Source organism: Paraphaeosphaeria sporulosa (genome assembly GCF_001642045.1).
Source record: "Paraphaeosphaeria sporulosa strain AP3s5-JAC2a unplaced genomic scaffold CC84scaffold_15, whole genome shotgun sequence".
NCBI lineage: Eukaryota > Fungi > Ascomycota > Dothideomycetes > Pleosporales > Didymosphaeriaceae > Paraphaeosphaeria > Paraphaeosphaeria sporulosa.
In genome coordinates, this window is record NW_017253374.1 from 497585 (window position 1) to 525335 (window position 27751).

At 53.0% G+C, this 27751-nt stretch overlaps 13 protein-coding genes across 13 annotated transcripts; 8 read left to right on the top strand and 5 right to left on the bottom strand.

Moving 5' to 3' along the window:
* Positions 1-750: 750 nt before the first annotated feature.
* On the top strand, positions 751-1762 carry CC84DRAFT_1169480 (uncharacterized protein). The gene is made up of 3 exons (XM_018179670.1): positions 751-957; positions 1078-1350; positions 1478-1762. Exons 1-3 carry the CDS (start codon positions 813-815, stop codon positions 1714-1716), a joined length of 657 nt encoding a protein of 218 aa, XP_018029726.1. The 5' UTR covers positions 751-812; the 3' UTR covers positions 1717-1762.
* An 85-nt stretch (positions 1763-1847) lies between these two features.
* CC84DRAFT_1232788 (uncharacterized protein) lies at positions 1848-3193 on the bottom strand (the record flags this gene model as incomplete). Its single annotated transcript, XM_018183773.1, has 6 exons — positions 1848-2156; positions 2206-2313; positions 2370-2478; positions 2523-2827; positions 2878-2967; positions 3020-3193. The coding sequence occupies 6 exons, from the start codon at positions 3191-3193 to the stop codon at positions 1848-1850; spliced, it is 1095 nt and encodes a 364-aa protein (XP_018029727.1).
* A 717-nt stretch (positions 3194-3910) lies between these two features.
* Positions 3911-6151, bottom strand: CC84DRAFT_1157302 (HET-domain-containing protein; the record flags this gene model as incomplete). The annotated part of the gene is made up of 3 exons (XM_018177006.1): positions 6060-6151; positions 4931-6012; positions 3911-4822 (listed from the first exon to the last, which is right to left on the bottom strand). The coding sequence occupies exons 1-3, from the start codon at positions 6103-6105 to the stop codon at positions 3911-3913; spliced, it is 2040 nt and encodes a 679-aa protein (XP_018029728.1). The 5' UTR covers positions 6106-6151.
* Positions 6152-7952: 1801 nt separating this feature from the next.
* CC84DRAFT_1223040 (uncharacterized protein) lies at positions 7953-9060 on the top strand (the record flags this gene model as incomplete). Its single annotated transcript, XM_018183457.1, has 3 exons — positions 7953-8538; positions 8590-8667; positions 8714-9060. The coding sequence occupies 3 exons, from the start codon at positions 7953-7955 to the stop codon at positions 9058-9060; spliced, it is 1011 nt and encodes a 336-aa protein (XP_018029729.1).
* Positions 9061-10339: 1279 nt separating this feature from the next.
* On the top strand, positions 10340-10905 carry CC84DRAFT_1232791 (uncharacterized protein; the record flags this gene model as incomplete). The annotated part of the gene is made up of 3 exons (XM_018183774.1): positions 10340-10423; positions 10471-10598; positions 10702-10905. The coding sequence occupies exons 1-3, from the start codon at positions 10387-10389 to the stop codon at positions 10903-10905; spliced, it is 369 nt and encodes a 122-aa protein (XP_018029730.1). The 5' UTR covers positions 10340-10386.
* Positions 10906-11476: 571 nt separating this feature from the next.
* On the top strand, positions 11477-12365 carry CC84DRAFT_1131199 (uncharacterized protein). The gene is made up of 2 exons (XM_018175886.1): positions 11477-11781; positions 11830-12365. Exons 1-2 carry the CDS (start codon positions 11750-11752, stop codon positions 12257-12259), a joined length of 462 nt encoding a protein of 153 aa, XP_018029731.1. The 5' UTR covers positions 11477-11749; the 3' UTR covers positions 12260-12365.
* A 2244-nt stretch (positions 12366-14609) lies between these two features.
* On the top strand, positions 14610-15076 carry CC84DRAFT_1104265 (uncharacterized protein; the record flags this gene model as incomplete). The annotated part of the gene is made up of 2 exons (XM_018175047.1): positions 14610-14675; positions 14726-15076. The coding sequence occupies 2 exons, from the start codon at positions 14610-14612 to the stop codon at positions 15074-15076; spliced, it is 417 nt and encodes a 138-aa protein (XP_018029732.1).
* On the bottom strand, positions 14793-16419 carry CC84DRAFT_393867 (uncharacterized protein). The gene is made up of 2 exons (XM_018186034.1): positions 15120-16419; positions 14793-15070 (listed from the first exon to the last, which is right to left on the bottom strand). Exon 1 carries the CDS (start codon positions 16387-16389, stop codon positions 15187-15189), a length of 1203 nt encoding a protein of 400 aa, XP_018029733.1. The 5' UTR covers positions 16390-16419; the 3' UTR covers positions 14793-15070; positions 15120-15186.
* Positions 16420-16543: 124 nt separating this feature from the next.
* On the top strand, positions 16544-17773 carry CC84DRAFT_393881 (uncharacterized protein). Its single transcript, XM_018186035.1, has one exon. It carries the CDS (start codon positions 16649-16651, stop codon positions 17684-17686), a length of 1038 nt encoding a protein of 345 aa, XP_018029734.1. The 5' UTR covers positions 16544-16648; the 3' UTR covers positions 17687-17773.
* Positions 17774-18758: 985 nt separating this feature from the next.
* On the top strand, positions 18759-19483 carry CC84DRAFT_1044513 (xylanase; the record flags this gene model as incomplete). The annotated part of the gene is made up of 2 exons (XM_018173401.1): positions 18759-18950; positions 19001-19483. Coding segments are annotated over 2 exons (675 nt in total), but the record flags the coding sequence as incomplete, so codon positions are not given.
* Positions 19484-19744: 261 nt separating this feature from the next.
* CC84DRAFT_1264334 (uncharacterized protein) lies at positions 19745-21334 on the bottom strand (the record flags this gene model as incomplete). Its single annotated transcript, XM_018185305.1, has 2 exons — positions 19745-20825; positions 21180-21334. 2 exons carry the CDS (start codon positions 21332-21334, stop codon positions 19745-19747), a joined length of 1236 nt encoding a protein of 411 aa, XP_018029736.1.
* Positions 21335-21674: 340 nt separating this feature from the next.
* Positions 21675-23374, top strand: CC84DRAFT_1232797 (dibenzothiophene desulfurization enzyme A; the record flags this gene model as incomplete). The annotated part of the gene is made up of 6 exons (XM_018183775.1): positions 21675-21724; positions 21804-22145; positions 22190-22205; positions 22255-22314; positions 22365-23099; positions 23150-23374. The coding sequence occupies 6 exons, from the start codon at positions 21675-21677 to the stop codon at positions 23372-23374; spliced, it is 1428 nt and encodes a 475-aa protein (XP_018029737.1).
* Positions 23375-24673: 1299 nt separating this feature from the next.
* CC84DRAFT_393905 (ferric-chelate reductase) lies at positions 24674-27485 on the bottom strand. The gene is made up of 6 exons (XM_018186036.1): positions 27020-27485; positions 26929-26969; positions 26310-26878; positions 26078-26261; positions 24737-26030; positions 24674-24691 (listed from the first exon to the last, which is right to left on the bottom strand). Exons 1-5 carry the CDS (start codon positions 27443-27445, stop codon positions 25025-25027), a joined length of 2226 nt encoding a protein of 741 aa, XP_018029738.1. The 5' UTR covers positions 27446-27485; the 3' UTR covers positions 24674-24691; positions 24737-25024.
* Between the last annotated feature and the right edge of the window lie 266 nt (positions 27486-27751).

Genomic DNA, 27751 nt, shown 5'->3' on the forward strand with positions numbered 1-27751 from the left:
CGTTGGCCCGAAACCTGCGGCGTTGATTAATTCGTCCACAAATGAGATACGGGGTGCGAGTCGGCCCTGAAGATTGATCGTCGTGTTGCTTTGTGAGGTAGCATTGTTTAGCTTCCAAGCTGGGATTGAACACACAGCACCAGCGCGAGAATCCCGTACAAATTGTGGATGAAGCGGCCAGAACCTAACATGTTCGCAAACATAACAGTCGAACCACAACTCTTTACACTATCGTTAGAAGCCCAACGGCAAAGAAAATGTAGTGAATGAGACGACAGTAAACAGTCCTGCGCTGATCATGGTGTTGAGGGGTATCAAGACCTTCCTCTTTGGGATGCGGGCAGCGGGGTACTGCAACGACGATGGAGGCTACCGTGGCACGTAGGTCTGCAGGTACACGAACCATGCGAAGGTTTCTAACGGCCGTCAGCACGCATGTCGAGATTCGAACGTTGTCGTACAAGTCCAACGGGTCTCATCGGGAGACATCTTCGGCTTCATCGTGACCTTCGGTCACAGAGCCAGCGCGCAATCTCGACATCCCAATATGTCTCTGGCTTTTCAAGATTGCGAGCGGGTCTTTTCAGACACATTGTTCTCTCACTTGATGCAAACGCCTTGTTGGTTGGCCATCCCAAAGCCGACCTTCATTCGGATAGAAAGGCAACACTACGGCCGAAGGACGAAGCGAAGGTCCCAAATTGGTGAGGCTAAAATGAGACCCAGACGATAACCCCCCTTTTCGCGTGTCTTCATCGTAGACTTCCATCTTGTCGCGCGCGCATCGCTGCACTTCCGTCTCAAGACCTACTATGGCCCGAATTCTGGCGTTGAGCTTCGTTACTGCGTCTCTTGCAGCAGCGGCCCCTGAGCCGCTAATCACCGCCCGGGCTGAGCTCCACCCCCGCGCTGATTCATCGATCCTAGGCTGGATCAGCACGTCCGGCGCATCTCGTCGTAAGCTCCCCAGTTTTGTACACGTCCGCAAAGCGCACAAAGCGCGTTTTATCGCATCATCGCGTCATTGCGTGCAGTGCCTGAGGTATGATGATGTAGCTAATAGTTCGTGTTGTGAAGTGTCCGACGTGCGAAGCTGTGATTTCCCGCAAACCCTCACGCAAAGCGGTTCATACGCGCAATGCTGTGAAAAGGACAAAGAATGCAACTTCTATACTACCTGCTCCGCCGGTAACGTCATCGCCGAATCGACGTCCGTCTTTTGCGATGAGGGATTTTGTAACACTGGTATCATCTTGGAAACTAAGGGCGCGACATCCGCACAATCGTACCTGGGCTGTTGGGCAACGAGTCTGGGCAAGGACCCGATTACTCTAATTCAGAGCATGGGTGGTAAGAACACTAGCAGCCTATGGCATAGGGATGCGGGTTACTCGGACTCTTTCGGGCACGTCTGCGAAGAAGTCCAAGTCCACCCTGCCTCCATCGCAGACGAACAGCTTTACTGACAAACATATAGCTACTGGTCCTGCGCCCACTGGTCTTACGAGCTCGACCGATGATTCCAGCATTACCGAGAGCGGCAGTGCTGCGTCTACTGGCACTGCGACGGTGTCATCGAGCTCTGAGAGCGAGTCTGAGTCCTCGCCTACGAGCGAAAGCTCCCCCTCTTCCAGCTCGCCCGGCGCTGCCGCAGGTGTTGCGAAGCCACTTACGGGCGTTGTAGGCTTGATTGCGGGTCTTGTTGCAATGCTGTAGCGTGCTTTCACCCAAGCTTAGTCGTATGTTGCAATAGCTAATCCTAATTTAATGACATACGCACTTCTCTTCTATGAGCTACACATGAAAAAGCAAGAGTTTGTATCGGCCCACACCCTAGTAAATGCCACCTACATGGCCATTGGCATCTCCATACCAGGGAGCTCCGTCAACCAACCATCGGCATCTTCATTGACCCGCCTCGGCACCTTGCACGCATTGCCGTCATCGGGCTGTTGCGTCTTGAGGCTACCGCAGTTAGCTCCCATGCAACCCTTGGCATCGTCCATGGCCTTCTGCAGAGAGTCATCCTTCCAGCCGAAGACGTAATCGCCGTGCTGGCCGAAGCCAGTGGTGTCACCTGTGCTGAGGACGAACGGCTGCGAACCATCGGTTGGCCAGTCGGCTTTGTTGTTGAACTGCCTAGTATCCCAGACAATCTGCAGATGTCGTTAGCGATACTCTCTGCTGTTGATGCATAAATCATACCTCAAGCATGATCTGTGGGATCTTCACTGGGTGGGTCGATGGACAATCGCCACCTACGCTTGAGCCGGTGAAAACTTGGGGACCGGCCTTGGGATACGCTACGTGCGACTATCACATCCTTGATCAGCTGAACTCCGACTGTACATTCGCCTTACCAAACGTACCTTGTGGTCCGGCGAATCGAGGTTCTTTCCATCCCAACAAGTGGGATATAGGATGTTTGATCGAATGCCACCAGGACAAGCAGCTTTTGGTAGGCCTTCGGTATCGAGCCTAGTCATGTTAGTGAAGCCGACATATAACAGCAACGTTCATACTTGGCATCTTGACAAGGCGCCGCATTGTCGCCAGCAAAGTTCGGTCCAGTGTAGCAGCGGAAACAGGTCTGTGACTTGAGGTTCTTGCTCACGCGGTTGTTGGCATCCCCAACAAGCATCCGAAAACCCGGCTTGAACGCTGTGACTTTGCCTTTTCCAGGAGAAACATAGTAGACGACGAACCCACCCTTCGTCTTTCCAGTGTACTTGTCGTTGAAAAGATCTCGGTTTGGAATTTGAGGCACGCGCTTGTAAGTCCCATTTTTGGCCTTGAAGTATAGGTTGGCAGTCCAGTAGTTGGAGAACTATCCTGGATTAGTACTTTGGCACGTCGCTATTCCCCCAGAACACGTACATCCTCTGAGTATCCGCAAGTAGTGCAGGTTGAGATCTTGGCAATGTCTGTGGATTGCATTGTAGTGTTGAAAGAGTTGCCTCCAACGACCTGGACATAATTAGTGCCACGCCCGTGTGTCTTTAAGGTATCAAGAGCATACCTGGTGCATATGTGGCGATGGAGCGAGACCTGGGTTGACGAGCGGATCAATGCGATCTATGATGACTTGCGAGCAACCAAATCGAAGCATGGTGTTCTGCCCTCCCTGCCTGGGCTCTAGCGCTTTCGGCAGCGCTGCAGCGCTCGCCGCGAAAAGTAGAGTTGAAAAGATCATTATAGCACGGCGGAGATACAGAACGTGTGTTTGAATGGATTTTCAGCTGTTTGCAGGTAGGGGACCTTACAGGGGAAGACGATCTATACATGTATCATAGTTACGCCAGTCACGGGTCCGACCTCCCACAAAGGCCCCACACGCACGCACTTGCGAGTTTTTAGAGTAATCCCAAAGCAGGTGGACTACGAAAGGCTTGGATTGGCCACTGTATACCATGTGGTCCCTGCAATAAAAGTCGGCTGTGCGCAATATCGGCAGCGGTACAGAGCGCTTCGGCTAAAGGCTGCTCAGTGACAAACCTCATATACCAGCTCCAATCGAAGGTCGGAAACCAGGGGTTCCCAAAAATTGCGGAGCTGATATAGTACAGTCGCGTGGAGAACGTGGTACTCAGAGTAGAGCCTCCACATTTTGAGATCCGAAGCTGAGACGAAGGTGCTGGTTATCACTCGAGGGCTGCTGCGTGGTAAGAGTGATCGTCCAACGTGCTGAAAGAGATTCAAATACAATGGATGAACTCATACATGGTGTGCATCGAGATGAGCCTTACGATGTGTGCGACTGGAGCTTGTGACGTACTCGAATTCTTGCATGCTGTCAAATGAGCATGGGAGCAGCGCAAAGAACGGGAAGGCGCCCTTGATAGGTGCGTAAAGGATGTGAACGTTGACGGAATGTAGGGTGATACGGTCTTAATTCCACAACGGAGCGCTTCTATATCAACCGTATTTTCTCAAGTCGCGGACTGTTCCTATCGAAAGCCTCACCCTTCATGATTCCATGTACATATGTCTCGCCAATCAGTTCAAACCCTTTTGTGACAACCATTTTTTGGCCTCTTACGACAAACGGTACATGCCCTCCCTGTAAAACAACAATAGCATCATTTACCTTCGTCCTTCTCGGAACCAGGCAGAAGTGCCCTTTCCTGGTGATTGCAAATGCGCGACAATGCATCGCAGAGCGAAATGCTTTCCGCATATCATCCAATGTTTGTTTAGGTTTGCGTGAAGTAAGACTCTTGAGTGTGAAGAAGCCTTTCTGTCGGCGAGCAGTGTACGGTTGACCAGGTATGTGTTGTTCTTCATCCATGCACTTATCTACAATGAGACTGAGTACTTCACTGTACTCTTGTGGCGTAGTGCCGTGGGACGAGCCGTCCTTGCCAGCGGCGAGCGTTTTCCAGAATGCGTCCCACACAGTTTCACCCGTTGAGTACGAGGTGACCGCCTTCGCCATCATGAGGTAGCTCAACCAAGTAGGATTTGCGCGTATGTTATCGTCGCTGATAAACATGAAAGGTTCCTCGTCCAGAGGCTCACCTACCGCTGCGATAGTATCAACAACGATACCTGGGATGACGAGAACCGTGTTACTGTCTTCGAGTGCGTATTCGGTATCATATGCCTTCCCAGTGGCTGAATCGAACATCGGCCCACAAGCAGAGTAGAGTGACCAAGATCTGGTCAAATAACCAAGAGACTCTGTCGCTCTCGGCAAAGTCCAATCAGGTACCCAAGACGGACTGACCGGCCTATCATGATCTACACATGAAAGAAGCCGAAAAATCTCCATGGGAAATTCTGCGATGCTTGCCTCAAGGAAAACATCCCGGACAGACACATCCTCCGCGTATCGCGGCTGAATTGGGGCTGCGACGACTTCAAGTGATCCGCTTCTTGAGCTCATGGCAGATGCTATACCAAGGACTCCGTATACTTTATCTTTGGCGACTGATGCATTTGCGTACCGAGTCGTGACAAGTGCTTCAAGTAGTGATGACGGTGTTTCCTGGGTCTGAAGGTACATACGGAGCGTAGATAATTCGTTCATGGTGCTGAGGCCAGATTGATTTTTCGTTGCCGGAGCGCCGTCCGCTAAGAAAGCGCCAATACCACAAGACTCCGCTGTTGAAGACCACAACGCAAAGTCTTCCCAAGCCACGACGGCCTTGCCACATTTGACATACAAGTTTTTGGATAGGACCGCTTCTTGTACGACCCATAGCCGTTCAAACCATGGACGGGAAAACATCCTGCTCACTTCGACCCATTCGGAAGCTGCCGGGGCTGGGAATCTCAGTCGTTCGAAGTCTTCGGACCTGATCTCACCGTCAAACCATATCAGCCTTTCGTGTACCGTTTGAAGAGTGTCAAATGCTAGCTGAGGATCGTCGCCTCTCTCATCACCCAGCCAGATCACTGTACTGGTTGCATGGCTGTAGATCAGGCCCATCAACGGTATCTGCTTCTGCTTTTCTTGTACATCCTCTTGGTTGATACATATTTGATCGATCCACAAAAATATGCTATCCGTCTGGCTTCGTAGGTGCGTTAGAGCCGAGGCCAGGCTACTAGTAATTTGGATTGACGTGCCGTTTGCGAAGTGAAATTGGGCGTCAAAAATCGGATCACCCCACGTGTAACTTAACGCTGTATACCAGACGGGCCCACCTTCAGCGAGAGATATGGCGTGGTTCGTTTTCCGTTTGTAATCTTTGACTTCAGGGTATGCAAAGTCGATGTTGGCGACGTGGAGAGAGCCATTGAGAGGGTCTCCATGATCTCCACGTTGTAGTTCCAAGACACGAATCTCATCGAGATCTATTGGAGAGTAGTTGAGGTCAGCAGAGAGGTTCTGGTCGTTCATTCGTGTTCCGCGCAGTTTCCGGGCGACGTGTTCGCGGATCGCAGCCCACCCTGCCTCGTCAGGGTGTGCCTTTACATCAGCTGGCCCGTCTTTGGTTGCAGGCTGAAAAGGTGCTTGCTTAGATTCAAAGAGCTCTTCTTCTTCTGACCTATAACAATTGCACTTTCCTATCTTCTCAGCAAGCCACGGGTGATTGCAAACGATTGGAGAGTACCTTCTTGGAGAATGAGCGAGCATTTCTCCGCATGTTCATGCTCCATGCTCGAATGATACTACGATTTGGGCGTAGAAGGCCGCTGTACAACATATGATTCTGCTGAGAAAGGTGGTGGGCAGTTATCTTCGATGTGTATGTAGAGCGGACGGATTCGTTACCCCGCCATGCATGCCGCACAGGGATTCGTGTTTCAGACCAACACTGTCCGCTGTGGGTGATCCACCCAGAGAGTGGTGCCACTCCCTCAAGCAGAACGAGCAACTGTACCCATAAGAGAAGCAGTTGTCACTCAGCTTGAGCATGTGGGATCTTGTTCTTGTGTTGTTGGAATCAGCAGCTCGACCGCAAACCATCCTCTTGGAGTAAGTGAAGCTCGCCGCGGGGTTTGCTGCGCAGTAAACGTGTTATAGATCGGTAAACATCTTTGAGGCCAACAATCTGCCATCGAATGGCGTAACGAATCTTCAGTTGGTGCTAAAACACGAAGGACACGGTATGCAGTGTTCGAGGCATTGCCTGATGCCTTCTTGTGAGCATTAATGTTTTCGGCGCACTCACATTGTCTACCAAAGACGTATCGCCCAGAACTCAGTACCAAAGTGTAAGCCGCACCAGTGGGACCACAGCACACTCCTAAACGAATGTCGGGATCGGTATATCATGTGACGATATTGCTAACTGCACTATTGATGATTGTGTCTATGCGACAGCTGTCTTGAATACGGGTCCGCTAGTTTCTGAGTGGGATCATTGGCTTAAAGTCTCGACTTTCGTACCACCGAGGCGATACCTCAGCTGCTGACAGAGAGCGTGAGTGAACGGACTCCATTTTACTTTAGCCCCATTCGACTAGAAGCCCAATTGTCGAGCAGAGCGGGGACTAAGAAATTTGTGGAAATTGGATTGAGGCGACGTTGGCATCAACTTTGGGTGTCTTCCACTTCCAGGTTGGTGAAACACAGGTTCGTTATCGATACGGGAAGGTCCCGTATCCTTCTATCTCACGACACAGGCCCTCACCCAGCCCGCGGAATCCTATACACTGAAATCCTGGATTGCCTTCACGCCCAGCCCGAACGGTGGGTCACCCTCGTCATGCATTTCGGGAACCGTTGGCTTCTTTCAATCTCGTGGAACCAGCGGCCGGGCCGACGGCTTCTTACAGCAATCGCCAGCTTTGAAGTGCCATGTCGCAATCTACAGTCGCATCCCTTGCTGTGCACTATCATGCACGTAACTGGTGGCCACACTTCGTCCCTCACGTGCGACAGATAGATGGGGTCGGGGTAGTCACAGGACGTCTCGCAGGGTTTAGAGTGACCTTCCTTGCTTAGTGGCTTCTTACACTTCGGCATTTTTCGTCAGCTTCCGAATGGTCGATACGGTCGTAGCTGGTATTCGCTCGTCCCAGGATCTGCATCGCTACCCGTTCCCCTAGTAGGGAAGGTTGCCTCCGGAGTCTTAAGACGTGTCCTCTTACGGACGGCGAATCAATGCAAATACAACGGCATGGTGTTCCAGCTCCGGGTGGTTAAGTATTCGTACAGTCAGCTTCCTCGCCCTTGATGACATTGTCAGTTTTCTAGCTGCCTTTCTGGCTTCCTGAACATAGAATCTCCGATGCCATGGATCTTGATCGTTGAGCCCGACTCTAGACGGGAACTAGCGAGCCCATTCGTCGATCACTGGCAGCAACACCAACGTCGCAACAGCCCTTCTTTTTGCCGGATCTACTATAGTCCAGTGCACTCCCACTGGACTAATGCGCCTCAATCTCTAGGACTATCGGTCGCATCAATCTAAAATTCTCCGGGTCGTCATATTGTTGGCACGCAAGCATCCATTACGGCCACCTTCACTGTCACACACTACTGCTAAACATCCACCATCATGGCCATCTTTTCAAGGACCAAGAGAGCCAGCAAGGCAGTCGAGGAGCCAAAGATTGCACCGTTGATCGAGCCTGCTAGATTGCCACCACCTCCACCGGCCATTTCCGCTCCAATTCCCCCAATCGATCCGACTAAGCCGGCGTATACTGAGAGCCCACCTCTCATGACTACAGAGGAAGTGCGAGAAAGAATCGCAGCGAACCGGAAAAGACAAAGTGACATCATACGTCGTTCCGCGGCCCTGTCATATACCCAGACTCACACTCATTCCCGCACAGTCAGCGAGTACAGTTTACCTGGTTCCGGCTGGCAGACGCATCGGATCCGAGAGCCTACCTCTATTGAAGCCATCCTCCAGGATATGCCTATCTATAACGCCAAATTAGTACCGCCTCCACTGGTCGTGCGTGGGGCAGAGCTATCACGAAGGCACTCAGAAGAATTTCACGCCTACTCAAACCCACGCGCAGTGCCCTTGCCACCGCCAATCAAGACGCAATTATTACCGCCACCTCGCAGTCGTAGTCGCAGATTAACAAAGACAAAGCCGAGTAGCCCTTTATCGGAGGTTCCGATACCGCCAGGTACGTCTAACACAGCATGAATATAGTCGCAAGTCTGACTGACATACTCAGAAGAGGAATACTTCTCGAGTAGCTCTCGGGATTCAAGCCGCAACTCCGCAAGCACTGCCAATTCTGATGCTTCTTCTGGTGTGTATCTCTTGAAGCCACTGCCTATCTCAGCTAACCCAACCAGCAACGTCTGCATCTTCCGTCTTCAACGAACAGACCGAGGCCAAGCAAACGCTTGCAAGGATCCCAAACTTCTCCAAGCCGACGAAGACTTCGAAGAAAGAGAAGCCAGCGTTGGAGATCTCGCTGCCATACAGCTGCAATGTCGACAACCCTGTGGAGGAGGTTAAGACTGCAAAGAGCATAATCCCTACCTGGCGATACGAAGACTTGAACACAGATACCCAGCTACCAACCCCAGTCACGACAATTTCGGCGGCGCATATGCGGAACCAGTCCTGGGGCCACTCACGAAAGACTTCTTTTGGTACTATGTTCCGACGGAAGAATGCATCTACTTCCGCGTTTTGATTTGGAAGATGCACACTCTCTCTTTTCACGGTTCGGATTGGCGTTTACGGCGTGATAACTCGCTTTGGAGGCTGTCTCTCGTTTAGTCTTTGAGCCCCGTTTCCCTGTCAGTTTTGAAGATACCAGCCATGAGGCACCCACCATCACTTTCGTTTCTTTTTCAGTACAGAGTGTTTAGCTTTCGTGTCCATACCGTACACCCATTGTTACGCTTCATTCTTACTTCAAGTACATATTTAACGGCCGCAATGAGATACGACGAACATACTCGCATGATTCAGTACAGTCCACGTCTTGTTCCTTCATGAATGGTCCAACGGTTCTGTCAGAAGGCCATAACAGACTTGTAGGTTATCTTCCAGTGCGCACCAGCACGGCACAGTCACTGTGCGGTTCGCGCGCCAAAGGGTAGTTCCGCGTTCTCCACTTCAGAGTCATCAAAGCCGAATATCAAATCCTGCCCGAAGCATTGATCCCTTAATAAGGCAAGACACCTACCCTGCTGATTCCCGACATTCTGGTCAATCCATCGAAGCTTCCGAGCCTCAGCCCAGTACCTCGGGATATTCCCAACGAACGCAGTCCCGTAGTGGAGACAGTACGCTTTGTGACGCTGTACTGTAGCTAGCGCCACTAGCTCGTGGATGACCCTGCTCTCCTGAGCTGAGGACGGACTGAATGTTGGTGCGGACCCCTGACCTTAGGGATTAGTGATTGTGGCGCTGCAAGGTCCCGTAGTGCTGAGTTCATGCAGGCTGGATACGACGAGAGGATTTCAGCTCATCCTACAGTATGCTCGAGAACACGAATTCGTTGGTGCAGGACGGGGTCTCGGGTGGACTGCATGATAAGGTGAAGATGTCTAATTGTAGAGTCGGGATGTCGGGGGCTGCTCGGAACGGAGCGCAGGTCTTTGTTTGCTGGCGACGGCCCGCGACGAGTTGGCATTGTCGTGTCTGTTCTGTGGACGTAGCGGTCGCGGAAGGAGCCGACTGGAGTTCGCGCGCGCTTCTTCGAGCACTTGAGTATGTAAGATTGGGTACTGAGTGCAAAAGTGCGCTTAGGGAGTTTGCGAGAACAATAAAGAAAAGAGGAGACCGCGCGCTCAAATCACACTATTTCAGGAACAGTATTGGGCATGTCAGAGACGATGTTGGTTCATCAAATACTTTGTTGGAATTGATCCGGTGTACATTCACCATGCTGGATCTCAAACCTCGGTTCGCTTGAGCAGCGCACGGCCCGCATCTTTATCGACAAGAGGTCTGCTCCACCAAACATCGAAGCTCAACTGCTCCACCAGGCCGCTCACCACCGAATGCGGCCATGGACCCCAAGCAGCGGAACGCCCATGCACTGCGCAGTATGCAAGCCTCTTCGTTCAAGCGTTCCTAGCTCACCAAGCAGCAGATCGCGTCAACGACCTCATGAACGAGCTCCTAAATCAATACCGCGCCATCCTGGCCGTCGCCCGCGAAGACGAGAACCCCGACTACAGCCAATCCGCACAGAAGGAGCTCGCGATCAAGGAGGGCGCAGTGGCGATTGTACAGCCTCCCAACTGCCTTACAGCGCGCCTCGGCCGGCGAGATTAGGCATTGCTTAGGATCGGCTGACAAGTGGCAGGTCACAGCGGCGCAGAATATGTCGATGTTCATACGCGATCTCCAGGAGCTGTGGCTGTTTGGCGGGCTGGAAACGCTGGCAGACGAGAAGGATGCGGAGGTGGAGAGGCAGAAGGCGTTGGAGGTCGCGGGGCTCGTGGAGGGGCTTGTGGGGAAGCTGCCTCAGGCGTGGAAGGTGCCGGATGGTGAACAGAATGGAGCGCAGAATGGGATGGCATGAAAGAGGAGAACAGTGAGGGTGTTCGAACAACAGCAAAGGAAAAGGCTCGAAAGCACTGCGACGAGCGAAAGAAATGCGCGACTTGGGGCGAGAAAGGCCGATGAACTCTCTCCCTGGAAAGCTCCTGCGGAAGCTGGGACTGCATTCGACGCGTTGGCAGATCATAAGGGAGGCACGGTGTCCTGAGGGCTTTGAGCACTAAAGTACCCTTTGACACCGCTGTCAGTTTGGGCTTCTCAGTACGGAGCAGCCACTTCCCGTCCCACTGTCACTGCACGAGGACGCGATGACACTCGGCGCCGTCAGGTGGAGCTGGGGCTCTACCAAAGCAGGAGCACGAAGACTGCTCCCACTTCATAGGCTTCTGTGCAACTGAAGACATGATTTTCATCCAAGTGCATCGTGTTGACCCTACTCGTGCGACTTAGCATCCTATTCGCTTGCATACCTAGGTACCTTTAGTGTACACAGCTTATTGATCCTAGCTCTATCGTCATCGGCTGGCAGCCAATCAACGCCATCCAACCCATAATCCTCCGGTTTGTGTAAACATACATATCGCACCTGCGTCTGTCTAACACGCTCGCAAGATACTCGTGGTCTTTCAAAGATGCTGTGTACATCTCGCGCACCTCTGGTCGGCACGATTGAATCGACCCGTCGGGACGATGTTGTTCCGCGCTTTCTCCGCTGAAACTCGTCCGCCCAGAGCTCCATCCCGACGGCCAATCGACAATCTTCTGCGCCGGCCTCCGTTCGTCCAACGCTCAAAGCCTGTGATTTCGACATCCAAGCAATCAATTGCGCGATCTCAATTCACCGCCAATACAACTGATTGCTCACCATGCAAGCCATCCAAATCCCCGCCGACTACGGGTACGCTATCCCCAATCGCACTTCCCCCCTCCACCTAACGTCCTGCAGCTTCGTCCTCCTGTCCGTCGTCTCGACCTTCCTTACAGGCACCTACCTTGGCAGCCGCGTCGGCTCCTTCCGCAAAGCCGCAAAGGTCCCCTACCCCTTCGAATACGCATCGTGGGAGCAAGTCCAGAGCGCGCCTGCCGAGCGCAAAGCGGCGCTCCTCGCCTTCAACGCCGCGCAGCGTGGCCACCAGAACTTCGGCGAGGTACATCTTACGACTGTGGGCTGCTTGTTGATTTGCGGTCTGAGCCAGCCTAAGTTGACGGCTGCCCTGGGTGGCGTTTGGAGCGTCGGCAGGATATTGTACAGCATTGGCTACACGAACTGGAACCAGAACGGAAAGGGGAGGTACGCGGGTGCGCCGGGGCTGTTGGTGCAGTACGGGATCCAGATCTGGGCGGGTGTTGTGGCTTGGGGTCTGGCTATGAAGTAGGTGGAGAGGCATTATAAGATGTGGATCGTGGAAATCTGTACAGCGGTTGCAAGACAAAAGCATAGTTGTTGCTATTACACCATAACTCATTCACCAAATCGATCACTTGTTTGCAAAAATTATCTTCTTGATGATTTGACTCAGCAGATATCCAAGCGGCGAATAGCTGCGCGTCAATTAGAAGTCTTGCCAGCCAGGAGCTTCCCGCCAGTGAGAATCGTTTGCAGCGATGCTTTCTGCCATCGAGTCGAATTCCTATTCCTGTTACGCACAAGAAATACCTCACTCTGTCCTACTCGTCCCTTCTAGCCATTCTACTTCCGCTCGCTCCCTGTGAAACGGCGCTGAACCTCACCACCAATCACATCACCCTAAGCAGACTCACTTCACACCAGAGGCTTCCAGACTACTCTCCGAGAAGAACCCCAGCAACAGCTTCAAGAGCATGTTGACTGTAGTGCAATGCCAAGATGAGAGCAACCGCAATGAACGCGCCGCAGATGCGCCCGTTAAAGACGGTTGAGCCTTTGATGTAGCTGGAGGAACAATATGCCGAGGCTGATGAAGAGACGCATTACGAACGAGACGAACGGTCGAAGGAGGACGCCCAGGATGAAGGATGTGAGAATCGCCGACCAAGTTGGGGTGTGCACTAGAGAATATGCAGTCGATTTCCAGTCAGTGAAAAGGTAGTGCAAGTGTTGACATTTGCCCGTGTACCCAGCTAGGGGGTATGATAGCTTAACGCAGCATACCTAGACATTCTCCTCCATGGAGGAGGCCATGGTTTGAGGCTGATCGTCTTGGAAACTGCAAACGAGCCAGGAAGCTAGATGGGGGAGTCGGTTCCTGGGTGGTTTCGGGAGACGAGTCTTTTTGTCTTCCACCGGGAGGCTTCAAGTGCAGGTGCGTTTGGGTAGACAAACTCGGGTTCCAATGTCGCCTCTAAGACAGGTCACAAATAACCACATACTACCGGTACAGCCAAGACCTATTTTGACATCTACTGCATCGACAAGCTTGCATTCTACAGCCTACCTCTACGACGTACCACCAGCCACGCAAGCCCACACCCCCGCGATGTCACTCTCCGTCGCGAACGTGAGCACCTAGGGCGCACCATCAGTTCACAGTTCTAGGTCCGCATAGGAACCCAAGCCACCCTTGGGTTAATCACTCCGAGCCGAGCATGGACTCATGGAAGAACATGGATGGAAAGGGTACCTACATCAAAGACCTCTATAGTCTCTAGTTTTCTCGTGGCTCCACTCTGCCTTGAATGTTCATTTCATCGCATTACGTTCCCATCTAGCTACACGCGTTTGCTGTTTTGTGGCCCATGTTCTTCTTAATTCCAGCCATTATCCGACCTGTGCAATTTAGTCTCTTATAAAGTGTAATAATTCTTACAGTCGTCTTGGGTTGCTCGCTTGCTGCTATCGATTCCTTGCTTTGGTGACTTTCTGCCAATTTTCGCATAGCTCCAACATGCCCATCTACCCTCCAGCCAGATTTTGCTGGATTATTACTTGAAACTTCCTGTTCCTCTTCTAAACGAGTTCCATTTGGTGCGCTTCCACAGCGCATTGGATCACAAGCTCACCGGAGCTATCCCCAGAAGTCCAGAATCTTCAGTTACACTACGGACTGCACCAGACCCATCCTCCGCAATTGCATACCCGATCTGTCCATGATCGGCAACCCTACTTGTCTCTCTGGAAACCGATCCTTGCTGCAAGACCCTCAGCACGACAATACCAACCACCATTGCGCTCTCGACCTCTGAGTGTCACATAGCCACGCGCGATCGCTTGTTTGGCCGCCGTTTGCAGACGTGCGCGTAAGATGTCTAAGACAAAAGGCGACCCGAGAGTGTCTAGTCTGAACCTACGATCGTGGTAGGCCATGCAGGGCACCGCGATCGACGTTTCCACATAAGTTTGTCCTGAGATACAAGCGGGCCGAAACGCAGCACTGCCGGGAGCGTGAAGGTCCAGACCGTGTGTGGAGGCACTTACGGAGACGACGCGGGCCGGACCGCGAAGATGCCAATGTAGGTCTTGTGCGGAAGAGAGCCTCGCCTCGCAAGCTTCTTTGTGTGATTTTGATGAAGACAATATACCTGGGGGTACATATGCGATGGGATGGCCCGGCGAGGCTATGCAACACGCGTGAAGCTTTCGCATCATCAGCGCAGAAGCGTTCGCGCTATAATCGAAAGGCAATATCTACATCCGCTCTAGTATTCAGTCCCTAAACGAAGTCTGTACTTCAAATGCTGTCCTTGACCGACTTCATCGTCTCGTCCAAGACGCTTTCTTGTCCGATCCTTCGAGCGAAAGGTGTAAAAATGACAAAGGGAGGCTGCTTGTGCGGAAAAATTGTGTACGAGATCTTAGACGAGCCTGTCAAGACGGTGAGTTCTCCAGAATCTTGCGAGGCCAGGCACATGCTGACGATCTCCAGGTATTGTGCCACTGCATTAATTGCAAACGGATGACGGGCAGCTCGTACTCTACCAATATCAGCGTGCGATCCAGCTCTCTCCGGTTCGTCGGCTCGCCGCGAAAATTTCTGCTCAAGTCAGGCCAAGGACCCGTCTTTACCGTCTCGTTTTGTGACACATGCTCGAGTACATTGTGGAAGGAGAGTGAATCCGAAGGGTACAAAGGATACACGATCGTACAAGCCGGGACGTTGGCACAAGGCCTAGACCGATACCCACCGGAGGGCGAGATATTCGTCAGGGAGAGGGTCATGTGGATGGGCCAAATGGAGAATGTGGAGCAGTTTGAGGGCACAGATGTGAGGCTATGATTAGTTTAGCTGAGTGTCTTGTAGTGTTGTTCGCATAGCATACTTTACGCATTCGATCATACAACTCTATGACGCTGACAATCTGGCAACGGAGAGTGCGAGGTTTTCCCTCATTTGCCCTCAGCGGCCGCCTTTGCAGCCGCAGCTTCTTTCTTTCGCTGCAGATAACGTTCCTTTGCACTGCTGATGTCGGTTGCCGTCTTCTGGCTCTTGCTGGAATGCAGGAGCTTTCTTGCCTCTTCAGCATCCTCGTCTGCTTTACGCTTCGCAGCTTGTTCGATCTGTTGGGCGACCATCTGGGTGTGCCTGGCCCGAATATCGTTCCGCGCAGCATTGCGGCCTTGGAAGCCGTTGTTTGGCGCCGATGGTTTCAGTGCCGTGGAAACCGCGGTCATGGGCTTCTTCGGTTTCGCAATGATGTTGAGACCAGCTTGGAGGAGCTGTCTCTTGTCCGTGACCTGGCCTTCTTCGTTTAGGGTAATGTCTTTGCCCTGTGCTCGTGCTTCGGCGGCTATCTCTGCATCTGTCTTCTCCTTGGGCTGTTCCTCCAGCCTCACACCTGATTTGGCGAGCTCCGCGGCAGCCTCCATGGCTTCTTGGTGTCGCTTCTCCTCCTCCATCAGTCTCAGCTTATGGAAGTTCTGCATGCCGTACTTGCGCTTTTGCTCCTCCTCTTCCTCCTGCTTCTTCCTCTCTTCCTCCTCGGCCTTGCGCGCCTCCTCCTGCTGGAGTTTGTACGCACCCGTCACGAATTTTTCCTTGTCCGCGAACTCGTCGCCCTCGGCCTCCCGCTCGCGTTGCAGGATCTTGTCTCGTGCGCGGAGCTGGTCCTTTTTGCGCTGCTCTGCTGACTCAAACAGGGCCTCCATGTACTTTGGCGTCTGGTCCGCAGCAGCCTCTTGCTCAGCAGCCTTCTTTGCCAGCTGCCTTGCGTGGATGGCTTCGTAGGCGGCATCGTAGTCGTAGATGGATGCATCCAGCTCCTGGGCCTCTTTGGCACGTCGTTCCGACTCTTTGGCGCTGGCTAGATTGGCGACTCTGGTCGGGTCGTCCTCTTTTGCGAGCGCTTTTCGCTTTGGGGGCTCGAGTGTTTTGGGCTTCGGCTTGGGTTTCTGGGCAGGCTTTTCGGCTTTCGACGCGGCGGCTAGCGTGTCTTCGAAGTTGAACTCTGCGATTTCCTCCTCGGCAACTGCGGCCTTGGGCTTGGGTACGGGCTCATCCTCTTCTTCATCGAACAGCGGCTTCTTCTTTCCCAGCAACGGCTTGGTCGGGCCGCTCGCAAGCTTGTTCTTCAAGCCAAACTTGAAAGCCATGGCGAGTGTCGGCGACGTTGGTGTGGGAGGGGAAGTGTATAGAGCGAGGCCGTGGTTGCTGTTCCCAAAGCTCCCGCCGCCAAGCCACTCCGCGCGTCCGCCAATGAGATCATCGCGCCTTCCGCACCCTCCCCGCTGGTCGCAACCGCGGAACGTCAACCTCTTGTCCACGGAATGCGCTACTGCCTACAGTCGGCCGCACGCAACCTCGGCTCCCTCTCTATGCACGACTGGAAGTTGGTACACCACAGCCCCCACCATGGAGGAGCCGGCTAGCGACAGAGCCGGCGAGAAACAAGTCTACGGCAGCGCGAAAGCTTCCAGATTTCAGTTCAAGACGTCATCGGGGCGGCGCTCGAAGCGCAAACACCGCGATGTGGACGACCAAGAGGAGCCGAGGAAGCGATCCAGTTCCACACGCTGCCGCTCAGATGAGGAGAGCGACTCAAGGCGGCGCCACAGGCAATCGAAGCGCAGGCACAAGCATCGCGACCATGGCCGCACCTTCACGCGAACTGGCGACTACGAAGACCCCGACCACCGCCACCGCGAGTCTCTTTACGATCCCTTGAATAACGGATCGCCCGACGTCGACTCTGACGCCATATTCCGCGAGTCCATCTTCGATGCCATGGCCGACGACGAAGGCGCAGACTACTGGGAAGGAGTGTACGGCCAGCCCATCCACATATATCCAAACACCAAGCCAGGCCCGGATGGAAGACTGGAACGCATGACAGACGAGGAGTACGCTGATTTCGTGCGCACCAAGATGTGGGAGAAGAGCCATCAGCACATTCTCGAGGAACGCGCGGCGCGGGAGAAGGCGCGCCAGAGTCGGAAAGAGCGGAATCGCGACCTGGAGGAGGAGACTGCCAAGGAAGAGGCAGAAAGGGAGAATATCCGGCGGCAAATGGAAGACAGTCTGAAGCGTGGCGCGGAGCGGAAGAGGGCTAAAGAGGCGGGCGCAGCATGGGCAACATACACCACCAAATGGGACCATCTCAGGTCCTTGCAAAACCCTGGGCTCCATGACCCACCGAAAATCATTCCTTGGCCCGTCGCCTCTGGCCGAGCCAGCCTGGTAGAGGCCAAGTCGATTGAACACTTCCTGAAATCTTCGCCCAACTGGAGAGACGACGCGTTGGCCTTGCTGAAGATGGAGCGTGTTCGTTGGCATCCCGATAAGATGCAGCAGCGATTTGGCCAGCATCTCGACGCTGAGACCCTGAAACTCGTGACAGCTGTTTTCCAGGTTATCGACCGGCTATGGAACGAACGGAACCTCCGCCGCTGATGCAGCGTCTTCAACCTTTCCATGCAATCATATACAGTCCGGTCGACCATGACCTACGCCTGCACGCCATTGTACCATTCTCACCCCAGCTCATCAAATCGATGACCGCATCTTTCCACTGCAATCTTAGAGATGCCCCAATAATAGTAACCGTCGACCCGGTTGGGCGTCGATCAGAAACAGCTTGGTCCCATTGTTTCAGTCGGACCACGAGTGCATATCGTCGTCACACCTCGTGCCATCCCGAGATGATGTTCGCTAATCGGCCAAGCTTTCCGTCCTTGGCATTTAATCAAGACATGACAGACTACGACGGTCAGGCGCCGCAGTATAGGGCTCGCAGCATCGTGCAGTCCGGCTAAATGCGTCCAGGTCTTGGTCATAATGCTTTTTTGCACCCCTCCATCCTAATCGAAGCCTCGCGCGGAGCTTACATAGTAATGCCAAGGTCGGAATGATCAAGTCGAAGTCGCTGTAGCCTATCAATCAAGTGTGCCATCGTGGGCATTGCCTCAGCGCTAAAACACCTTCATCCGAAGGGACTTGCGCCCGAACACTGGGAGCGCCAAGCCTTGGATTTGTGTTACATGGAGTCGAACATGACCAGGACATACACCTAGCACGACCTATTCACTGTACGCGGAGTACTATCACTAAGCGCAATGCGGACTGCTCGACTACCATGGACCGGGTTTGACACGCAAAAGCGTCTGGCTTGTTCCTTTGTTGTTCCGCATTCGTAAGACTTTCGTCTGAAATAGCCGGTGGTTTGACATACCTTTAAGCAATTCTGGGGTAGTTAATCTACACCCTGGGGACGCCTGCCAACCTATGCACCCCACAATATACACCGGCAATTTGACGCCACTGCACACCAGCATCCGCCCCCCGCTCCCTCCCAATCGAAGAGCCTCCTCTGGGCCGACTGATATCGCAGGCTTGGCACCAAGAAATCGCTTATGGCGATATCAAAATCAAACATTCCCAAGGCTCGAGGATCCGCAGTATATAAGAACTATGGAAGGCAGCATGTAGAAGACCACCACGCAGCATCAGCACAACGATCCTCAACATGGTCGCTTTCTCGTCTATCTTTCTCGCCCTTGGCACCGCTGCCTCGGTGCTCACCAGCCCGGTCAACGTGACCTCGCCTTTCAACTTGCTTGAACGCGCTGTCGCAACCTCTCCCGGAACCGGTACCCATGATGGGTACTTCTACTCTTTCTGGACTGACGGCAAGGGTTCCGTCAACTACAACAACGAGGTAAAGATTGCACTGCGTGACTTCCCATCATACAGTACTAAATTCAGTAGGCGGGCGGCAAGTACTCGGTCTCCTGGAACAACGTGAACAACTTTGTCGCCGGAAAGGGCTGGAAGCCCGGAGCAGCCCGCACCGTCACCTACTCCGGTACCTGGAACGCCGCGAATGTGAACAGCTACATCTCGCTTTACGGCTGGACCAGGAACCCGCTCGTCGAGTACTACATCGTCGAGACGTACGGCAGCTACAACCCCGCCTCTGCAGCACAGAAGAAGGGCACCATCACCACTGACGGCGGCACCTACGACATCCTCCAGACCACGCGCTACAACCAGCCGTCGATCGAGGGAACCAGCACGTTCCCCCAGTTCTGGAGTGTCCGCCAGCAGAAGCGCGTCGGTGGATCCATCAATGTCGGCGCTCACTTCAATGCTTGGACCCAGTACGGGCTCAAGTTGGGCAGCCACGACTACCAGATTCTGGCGACTGAGGGATACCAGAGCAGTGGCTCTGCTTCCATCACTGTTTCCGGCTCGTAGATGGCTGTGTAGGAATCCGTCAGAAACGCTCTGCGGACGACGATTAGCTTGATTCATATCAGGGGCTGCTCCACATCGGGAACGTACGACTGTCAAATACGATTGTGTTGCCTGCTCGCATCTTGTATATAGAATTATCAATGGCACAAACGTGTCTGGCACAATCACTGAGTTCTATATGCATGTTCGATAATCACTTGATAACCCCGTTGCATGGCATGACAAAGAATGCCTTCATGCCTCACCCCGCCTACCCTACCTCAACACCGCCACCAACCTCCCCCCACTAACTTCCCTCCTCCGCATCCTTTCCAATCCGCCGTTAATCCCCTCGAGCCCCTCCACCGTCCCCACTACCTCCGGCGGCAACAATAGCCCCTTCGCCAACAACCTCTCACACCACGCGCACAGCGCCTCACCCACTTCCGGTATCTCGTGGAACAGCTTGATCGGCACATTATGCAGCGCAACGTCCTCGGGGATGTTTGTCTTCGGCACGCCCGTGAGGCCGACGAGGTGCGACCGCGGTGAAGTGGAGATTTCGTGCGGTGTCGATGGAGGCGTGGGGAGGCGCTCGGCAGTGGGCTTGGTGGAGGCGAAGGTGGATTCATCTTCCGGGAGAGCGTCCAAGGTCTTCGACGCCAGTGCACGGAGGAGGTGCGCGGCGGTGTCTTTGCCCTGCGTGTCGAAGCCGAAGCGGGCGGTGTTCTTGGTGGCGGCGCGGATGATGGCGACGGCGCGGGCGGGGTCGTGTGCGTCGACGAGGAGGTCGGGGCGGACGGGCTCGGCTGACGAGAGACGTAGGCCGTGTTTCGCGGTGTCGACAACGGAGATGATGCGTAGGCCTGCGAGACGCGCGAGCTGCTTCAGCGTGTGCGCGCACGTGGAACTGCCGCCCCATACGACCAGGAAGTCGCCCTGCTTCGCGCGCTCTTCGGTGGTAATGCCATCCAGACATTCGTTGCGGATGTCAGCGGGCAGGCGGGAGGGGTCAATGCTGCGAACTATGGCGAGGAGGTCGGGCCCGTTTTCGATGGAAGAGAAGTCGACGCCCATGTTGATGCCGAGGGCCAGGATGGCGGAGACGAAGGAGACTCCTAGAATTGCGCCTTGCGCTTGGGGAATGGAATGGGGGAGGCGGATCGCGTTGAAGGAAGACGCTATACTGTACTCTTGGAAAGCGGCTTTGCGTAGGTCGCGATAGTCTGTTGAAGGGACGATGACGACGTCGCCATTACGGATACGGGTGTTGGAGGCTGTCGGGGCTTGGACGACGGTGCCGACTAACTCGCGGCCTGAGATGTATGGGAGCGAGGGAATGCCGAAGTTGAAGTCGCTGGAGGGTTGTTAGGTGTCGCTACGAAGGTAAGAGGAAGTGCACTTGCGGTGCTTTCCAATCTATGGGATTCAAGCCAACGGAACTGACTTGTATCAAGAGCTCGTGGTCATGTTGTATACTCGGTATTGTGTGATCGAGCTTCAATTCGTATCGTGTCCGAATTGCAGGTAGCAACAAAGCGGACTGGCTGTTTGGAACGTTCAACTCCTCACTCCGTCGTTGGTAATCAGCCGTCGCTGAAGCAGCAGCCTCCACAGGAGTGATGGCTACACTGCGTCTCCTCCATTTTGCCGGCCACTGAACCATTGTTGCGGGAGCAGTACTATCGCACGTGCAAGTGGTTCGATATACGGAGGGAGTGATACTTGTGCGATGTCTTGTGTAGCTCGTAGGTAGTTTAGGACGTCCGACCATCGCTCATCTCCGGAATTAGCGGTTATAGTAAACCGCATGGCTCGCACGTCATCTGCTGCCATTGAAGAAGGCTCGGATATGCGCAGGTGCATGCTGGCCTGCATACAGGGTATCCTTTGGATAGATACTGCGGATGAGGTAAGGCCGCAGCTGGATCATCGCGCCATAGCGGATTCGTTGATTAGCTGCCGAGTGAACGCCCGACACCGTGTCAAACTACTCGAAAATTGCCATTGTTGTGCGATGCGACTCGTTCGCGACGTGGGGGAGGGGTCGATTGCGTTCGTGGACGCTGCAAGCACATCATCGCACTAATCATCTCGAACAGTACGTTAGCCGATATAGATAGCGACATCGGATTGTCTCGCGATTATAAACGCATAAAAGGCTCAAAAAAGCAAGCACGACATCTTCAGGATCTTGAACGACATCATGGCGCCCAGAAAACAGTTGGTCCTGAATGCTTTCGTCGAGATGTGTGAGTTCACGTGACCCGATTACTCAACACCCTGGATATCTTACATTAGAACATCAAACTGACTGGAGGTAATTATCAGGCAGTGGCCATCAGTCGCCGGGGCTATGGAGGCATCCGGACGACCACTCGCACGAGTTTGGCAATGTCCAGCACTGGGTGGAACTGGCTAAGCTACTCGAAGAAGCGAAGTTTCATGGTATCTTCATCGCGGACGTTCTGGGCGGTTACGATGTGTATAATGGGAATCTCGAGGCCGCGATAGTGTCTGGTGCGCAGTGGCCTGTAAATGAGCCTCTGGCTGTCGTAAGTGCAATGGCGGCTGCGACAAAGAGCATCGGGTTTGGGGTGACTTGCTCTACAACATACGAGCAGCCGTATCACCTAGCTCGTAGGCTGTCGACAGTAGACCATCTATCCAATGGAAGGTATGGTTTTCGCCTTGCAATCCAAAATCAATACTGACATCAAGTAGGCTCGGCTGGAATGTAAGATAGAAGATATATTGTGCATGGATCCTTCAGTAACAAACGATAGATCGTCACGAGCTACCTGGACTCCGCTGCAAGGAATATGGGCTACCAAGAGCAGCTTGCGGTGCGTCTATACTTTTGTAAGCATGCGATTATGTTGCTGACAGTGTGAAGCACGATGACCGATACGCCCAAGCTGAAGAATATGTGAAAGTCATGTACAAACTGTTCGAATCTTCCTGGAGGGACGATGCTGTAGTACTAGATCGCTCGAAGGGTGTATATACCGAGCCGGACCGCGTGCGCGAGATCAACCATCAAGGCAAGTACTTCACGGTCCCCGGCCCTCACATTTGCCAGCCCAGCCCACAGCGGACGCCTTTGATACTGCAAGCTGGTGCTTCGAAGGCAGGGAAAAGGTTCGCGGCTCAGAACGCTGAGGCCATCTTTGTGTCTGCTCATGCCCCGGAGGTCTGCGCGAAAAATATTGCCGAAATAAGAGAGCTCGCGAAGACTGAGTTTGGGCGGGATGGCAGCAACATTAAAGTCCTTGCCCTTGTCACGCCAATACTTGGCCGCACTGAACAGGAGGCACAAGCAAAACTTGCCGAGTACCGTAAATATGCGTCGCTTGAGGGGGCGCTTGCTCTGTTCTGTGGCTGGACCGGTATCGATCTCGGAAAGTACGGTGACGACGAGGAACTCAGACAGGTAGAATCAAATGCAGTCCGGTCAACGGTGGAAGGCTATGCACGATTCTCGCCCGGAACATCGAAGTGGACTAAGCACACTGTTGCTGAACATGTCAGTATCGGAGGAAATGGGCCTATCTTTGTTGGAACACCAGCACAGGTCGCAGACAGCTTCCAGACGTGGCAAGATGAGGCCGGAGTCGATGGATTCAATATTGTGAGTTGAAGCAAGATCCATCGAAGAGACTGTTGCTAATACAAAGACAGGCGTATGCCCTGTTTCCTCAATCTTTCAAAGACGTCATTGAGCTACTGTTACCGGAGTTGAGAGCTCGAGGGCTGTTCTGGGATGATTATACGGTTCCTGGAGGCACATATCGCGAAAACTTCTACCAGAAGGAGGGCCAAAGCGGTCCTCTTGATGAACACGTTGCCTCCACTTACCGATGGAAAGCTGGCGTAGATGCGAAGGATCACATCATACCTAGCTAGGTTTTTCATGTACGGCTTTAGAAGCCTCGCCACCTCAAATTCAAGAAGAATGGATCAACACACGCTGAGACACCATCATTTCTGGCTTGTAGTTTAGCGAATTTCGAGGATGTGGCTGATCTTTTCAAGCGAAGATACCGTGAGACGCTTGCAAACCGTCCAATGGATTCCATGATCTCAAAACCTTGGCCCTACATATGGGCGTTAATATGGCCCAACGACCAGGCCTCTTTATTTTTCAAACCATTAAAACGCCATTCCAATTGAAACCCCCGCCCCCCTGCTTCAAGGCCCCCATGCCCAACATTGACCTTCACTAGTACTAACACCGGGGGACAAAAGTCTACGGGGGCCTGAGAAGGCTCTCTGTAGGATTTGCTATTTAGGTATGTCAAGGCTGTCTATCACCTTTGATACGGTCTTGCCATATTTCCGGGTCGCAAGCATTTACAGAGGGAGTTGAATGAAGGGGCTCAAAGATACTGCGGGACTATTGGGCCTGATAAGTACCTCAAGTTGTGGACGAAAGAACAAGGTCCAGGCGGAAAGAGATGGACAGTATGATAGATGTTTAGAGATACGCTTGATCGAACGGTATCACGGCCTCGAGTAGGCAGGGTAGCAGATCCAAGCCAGCTGGATGGTGTCAAGCCTCGCGCAAATCTACCTGGCTGCTGATAATGCATAGGTCACACATGATACAGTGAAAATCTTAGGACGAAATTCATTCGCAAGTTTTCTATATCTTATCATACCTACACCTTGGTATGCATCGCGCCTACCATGGCGGAGGCCGGCGATGGCGGCAAGTTGCTTGTTAAGGGTCGCCGCCACCATGTCCCGTCTGAGGATCACTCGCGGGAATCCTCGAGAGCATCCTGATGCTTTCTAAAAGCGGTATTTATCTTTTTGACATTTTACGTCCATCTAGCGGCCAGGTCAGCGGCCAAGGCGACCTCTTCTTTCTTCTTTGTCCAGAAAGCACCATCATCTCAGCAAAATTCACCTTCATGGTGGGCTCGTTGGGCTGGACATCGACCTCTTAGGAGTCGGCCTCGTGGATCTTGGTCACTCTTTCGTATTGTCAACTTTTTTGAAATTGGGTGGCGAGTACCTTCATACACCAAGGAAAACTTTTGAAAGGTGATTCACCAAATTCAAATGTAGCACCTACCTTTTCAAGTTCCGCGATCTTGGCGGACAGTGCTTCATTCTTCTCGCCAAATGTAAAATTAACGTTTGGCCGACCATTGTGGCCAGGAATCTGGGAATGTGTGTCGGCCAATGTTACTTCAACGACCGCGTTATATCGTCCAGCTGGGATTCTGTTAACAGAGTTTTGATCAAGCTGCTCTGTCTTACATTCATGGTTACGGCCTCCAACACTGCGGCCGTTCTCTTATTGTTGTGATCGCCTGGTAAATCTTGTGGGAGTAATGCGTGACATTGCTTATGGTCATACTTGTATTGTAGGTGTGCGTGAATTAGAGAGAATGGCGAACGTCGGCGAGATCGACGCATAGGTCAAGTGATAGTGAGAGAAATGAAGGAGCGCGTACTCACCTTCCAGCTACGTAACAGTGCAACAAGAACTGAGGATTTAGAACGCTCACAAGTCTATCTTTTGTTCTATACAAGAGCTCTGTCCTCTTACCACTTGAAACTTTCCTCAAAGTACTCGACCCCCCTGAACCCCTTCCCCAACATTGCGACGCACGCCTTCCTCGTCTCGTCGGCCATCTTAGCAGGACCACAAGCCACGACCGCGAATCTGTTGTATCCAGACTCCATAGCCATGTCCTCAACTACGTTGTGTACAGCCGGTCTACCAGGCATCAACTTCACTCCCTTCATCCCGTCTGCCGGCACGACATCTGTGTTCTTTACATCTTGCGTTACGTGGACCTCTAGCATGACGCGTTCATCTTCAAGTAGAGCGCGGAAATCACGTAGCACTGATGCGAGGAACGCGTGCTCACGGACTGCCCAGACGATTCGCAGGCTGACGACACTGGATGCTTCGGACAAAAGGTTGGAGATATGTGATAGCGGGACGGCGATGCCCGTACCCCCGACCATGAACAGGATACTTGTGAAAGTGCGGAGAGGCACAGTATGTCCGTAGGGCCCTTCAATGAGCACGCGAACGGAGGTTAGGCGAGATGCGGCTCGTTTGGCTAGACGCCCAGTGAAGCCGTCGTATGGTCTGATGAGAAAAACGAGGGAAGGGGACTTTGGTGGGGAAGCTGTTGGCTGGAGTAAAGCATCGGATTCGGATGAATCATTGGAGTTGGCGCGGTGTGCTGAAGGGCGCTCCGAGATGGGGCTCAAGGGAAGCTGGAGGTCCGGACGTTCGACGTCGGTACTGACATACGCCAGGGTGAAAGGGTGGTTTTGGTGCGCGTAGAGCAGATCGTCGACGACGGAGATGTAGTAGTATGTTCCTGGCTGTGGCTTAAGCCACGATCTGTTGCAAGGTACACGCAAGCTGACTATGTGCGAGTCCGAATCGTAGGTGGCAGTGGCCTTTATGTTCCAGAAACGATAGTTGAACAGCAGAATGCGACCACCACGGAGGAGTCGGTCGAAGACCCATACTGCAACGCATGGGTACACGAAGCCATTCCACTCCCAGGCCCCGAAGATCAACACGTGGCTGAAGGTGTCAGCAGAATGCACGTAACGAGGAAAATTACAGCCTACTAGTACATGGTCACGAGAACGAAAATAGAGCAAATGATGTGCAACGTGAGAAAGATCTCGTAATGGCTGCGGCGCAGTCCGTACACCGAGAATGCAAGGAGAGCGCACATGAGGACCGTGGCTAGTTCTCCGTTCCAGAAGTAGTGCTTGTGAAGATACCTTACAAGGCTAGCCATACCATCACCTGGGTCGGTCAATAATATGTCTACATTTGAAAACGTTTCAATCTTACGTTCGCAGATCATGATGGTGTAGCCAATGGAGTGAATGACAGCCTGCACCGTACTGACTCTGGCTACCCAGCGGTGGAAGTTATTGTATGTGCCGAAGCCCCATCCAGTCATCCACATCAATGTGTTGTTCCTCATGCCAAAGAGCCAAATTAGTGGAAAATTCACTAAAGACATGATGCCTGTCCGATCAGACACAAACCGCAGAAGTTGTTCGCGTTGCGTAGGCCAGTAGAGATTTCCATCAGTCAGACGGTAGCTTGCTGAACAGAGCACGATGTTCAAAACCACGAAGGCGAGAATTGTAAGGCTTTGGATTCGTGTCGGGACGGTGCACCACCCGAACGGCTGTGAGCAAAGGTTGTTGAAAGCAGCGGGTACAGTGATGTAGCGTTTCAACAGCGTCTGCAACCAGCTCGACATCTCCGACTTTGTCCGATAACGATTGAAGCCATCGGGACTGGTGGAGACACGCTGCCAATCTTGTCGCCTCAAACCCTGAATAAGGGACAGAAGTCTACTCCCCACCCCAAAGGAGACCACGACTGCCCAGAAGTAGAACAGCACATAGCTATGGTTATCAGCACCATATTACAGGTATTCACGATCTGGGCGACTCACCCATATAGACGATGGATACCATACTCGAAAAACGCCGCATCCTGGCAACAATCTTAGATGCATCACGTGAGAGAATAAGCAGGTATCGTACCAATGTCGTGAACGCTCTTTCGAAGAATTCTTCGTCGGGGATTACGATTTCGTCTAGAGTAGGCCACGTGAAGGCCTCATCGGCGGACAAACGCTTGAAGCCAGAGCGCTCCTGGGGGCCAAACCGGTCGATGATCTCGTATGGTGGCAGAGTTGCATTGACCCGCTCTATGCAGGTCTCATTTGCATCTTGTAGCCATGCTTTACGTCCGGACTCCGCACAGTACTCGTCGATGCAGAGGTACAGCGATGTAGCCCTCAGGATGCCCTCACATGATCGCGCCTTCTTGGACCCTGGGCTGGTATCGTTGAAAGTGGCATAGTTGACGACAGTCTCGCAACCTCCAAAGCACCACTTTCCGGATCGCACTACATGAGCGGCTATAGTTCTGGTGGAAAGGAGCAGCACGAAAGCTATGCTGCGCATGGAGGTTGGCGGATATTGGTGTAGGCGGGTGGGCTCGGAGATGGAAGGTGCAAAATCTTATCAGATCGTGCACGGGCCTTGCCAAACGACGCAACCGTCTGCAGCTGGGCTTCTCGGCAGTGCGGCCCGCCGTAGTCATCAATCCTCGAGCTGGGTGCGAAATCTGCCTCGATACCTTCGATCGAAATTCCCATACGGTAGTCGTGGCTGATGTGCAAAAAGGTCTCGCGGTATGATTTGAATACTAGCTTTTGTATGAATTCCAATCTACCAACGAGCAATGTACCTACGTTTCTAGCCAATCGC

What these genes read in the sequence shown, in the direction of transcription:
- CC84DRAFT_1169480 (XM_018179670.1), top strand. Translation starts at nt 813, where the DNA reads ATGGCCCGAATTCTGGCGTTGAGCTTCGTTACTGCGTCTCTTGCAGCA. An exon ending in CACGTCCGGCGCATCTCGTC is followed by an intron (nt 958 to 1,077) that starts GTAAGCTCCCCA and finishes CGTGTTGTGAAG; the next exon opens with TGTCCGACGTGCGAAGCTGT. An exon ending in TCTAATTCAGAGCATGGGTG is followed by an intron (nt 1,351 to 1,477) that starts GTAAGAACACTA and finishes ACAAACATATAG; the next exon opens with CTACTGGTCCTGCGCCCACT.
- CC84DRAFT_1131199 (XM_018175886.1), top strand. Translation starts at nt 11,750, where the DNA reads ATGCAAGCCATCCAAATCCCCGCCGACTACGG. An exon ending in CAAATCCCCGCCGACTACGG is followed by an intron (nt 11,782 to 11,829) that starts GTACGCTATCCC and finishes AACGTCCTGCAG; the next exon opens with CTTCGTCCTCCTGTCCGTCG.
- CC84DRAFT_393867 (XM_018186034.1), bottom strand. Translation starts at nt 16,389, where the DNA reads ATGGCTTTCAAGTTTGGCTTGAAGAACAAGCTTGCGAGCGGCCCGACC.
- CC84DRAFT_393881 (XM_018186035.1), top strand. Translation starts at nt 16,649, where the DNA reads ATGGAGGAGCCGGCTAGCGACAGAGCCGGCGAGAAACAAGTCTACGGC.
- CC84DRAFT_393905 (XM_018186036.1), bottom strand. Translation starts at nt 27,445, where the DNA reads ATGCGCAGCATAGCTTTCGTGCTGCTCCTTTCCACCAGAACTATAGCC. An exon ending in CACCATCATGATCTGCGAAC is followed by an intron (nt 26,262 to 26,309) that starts GTAAGATTGAAA and finishes TGACCGACCCAG; the next exon opens with GTGATGGTATGGCTAGCCTT. An exon ending in GTTCTCGTGACCATGTACTA is followed by an intron (nt 26,031 to 26,077) that starts GTAGGCTGTAAT and finishes TGACACCTTCAG; the next exon opens with CCACGTGTTGATCTTCGGGG.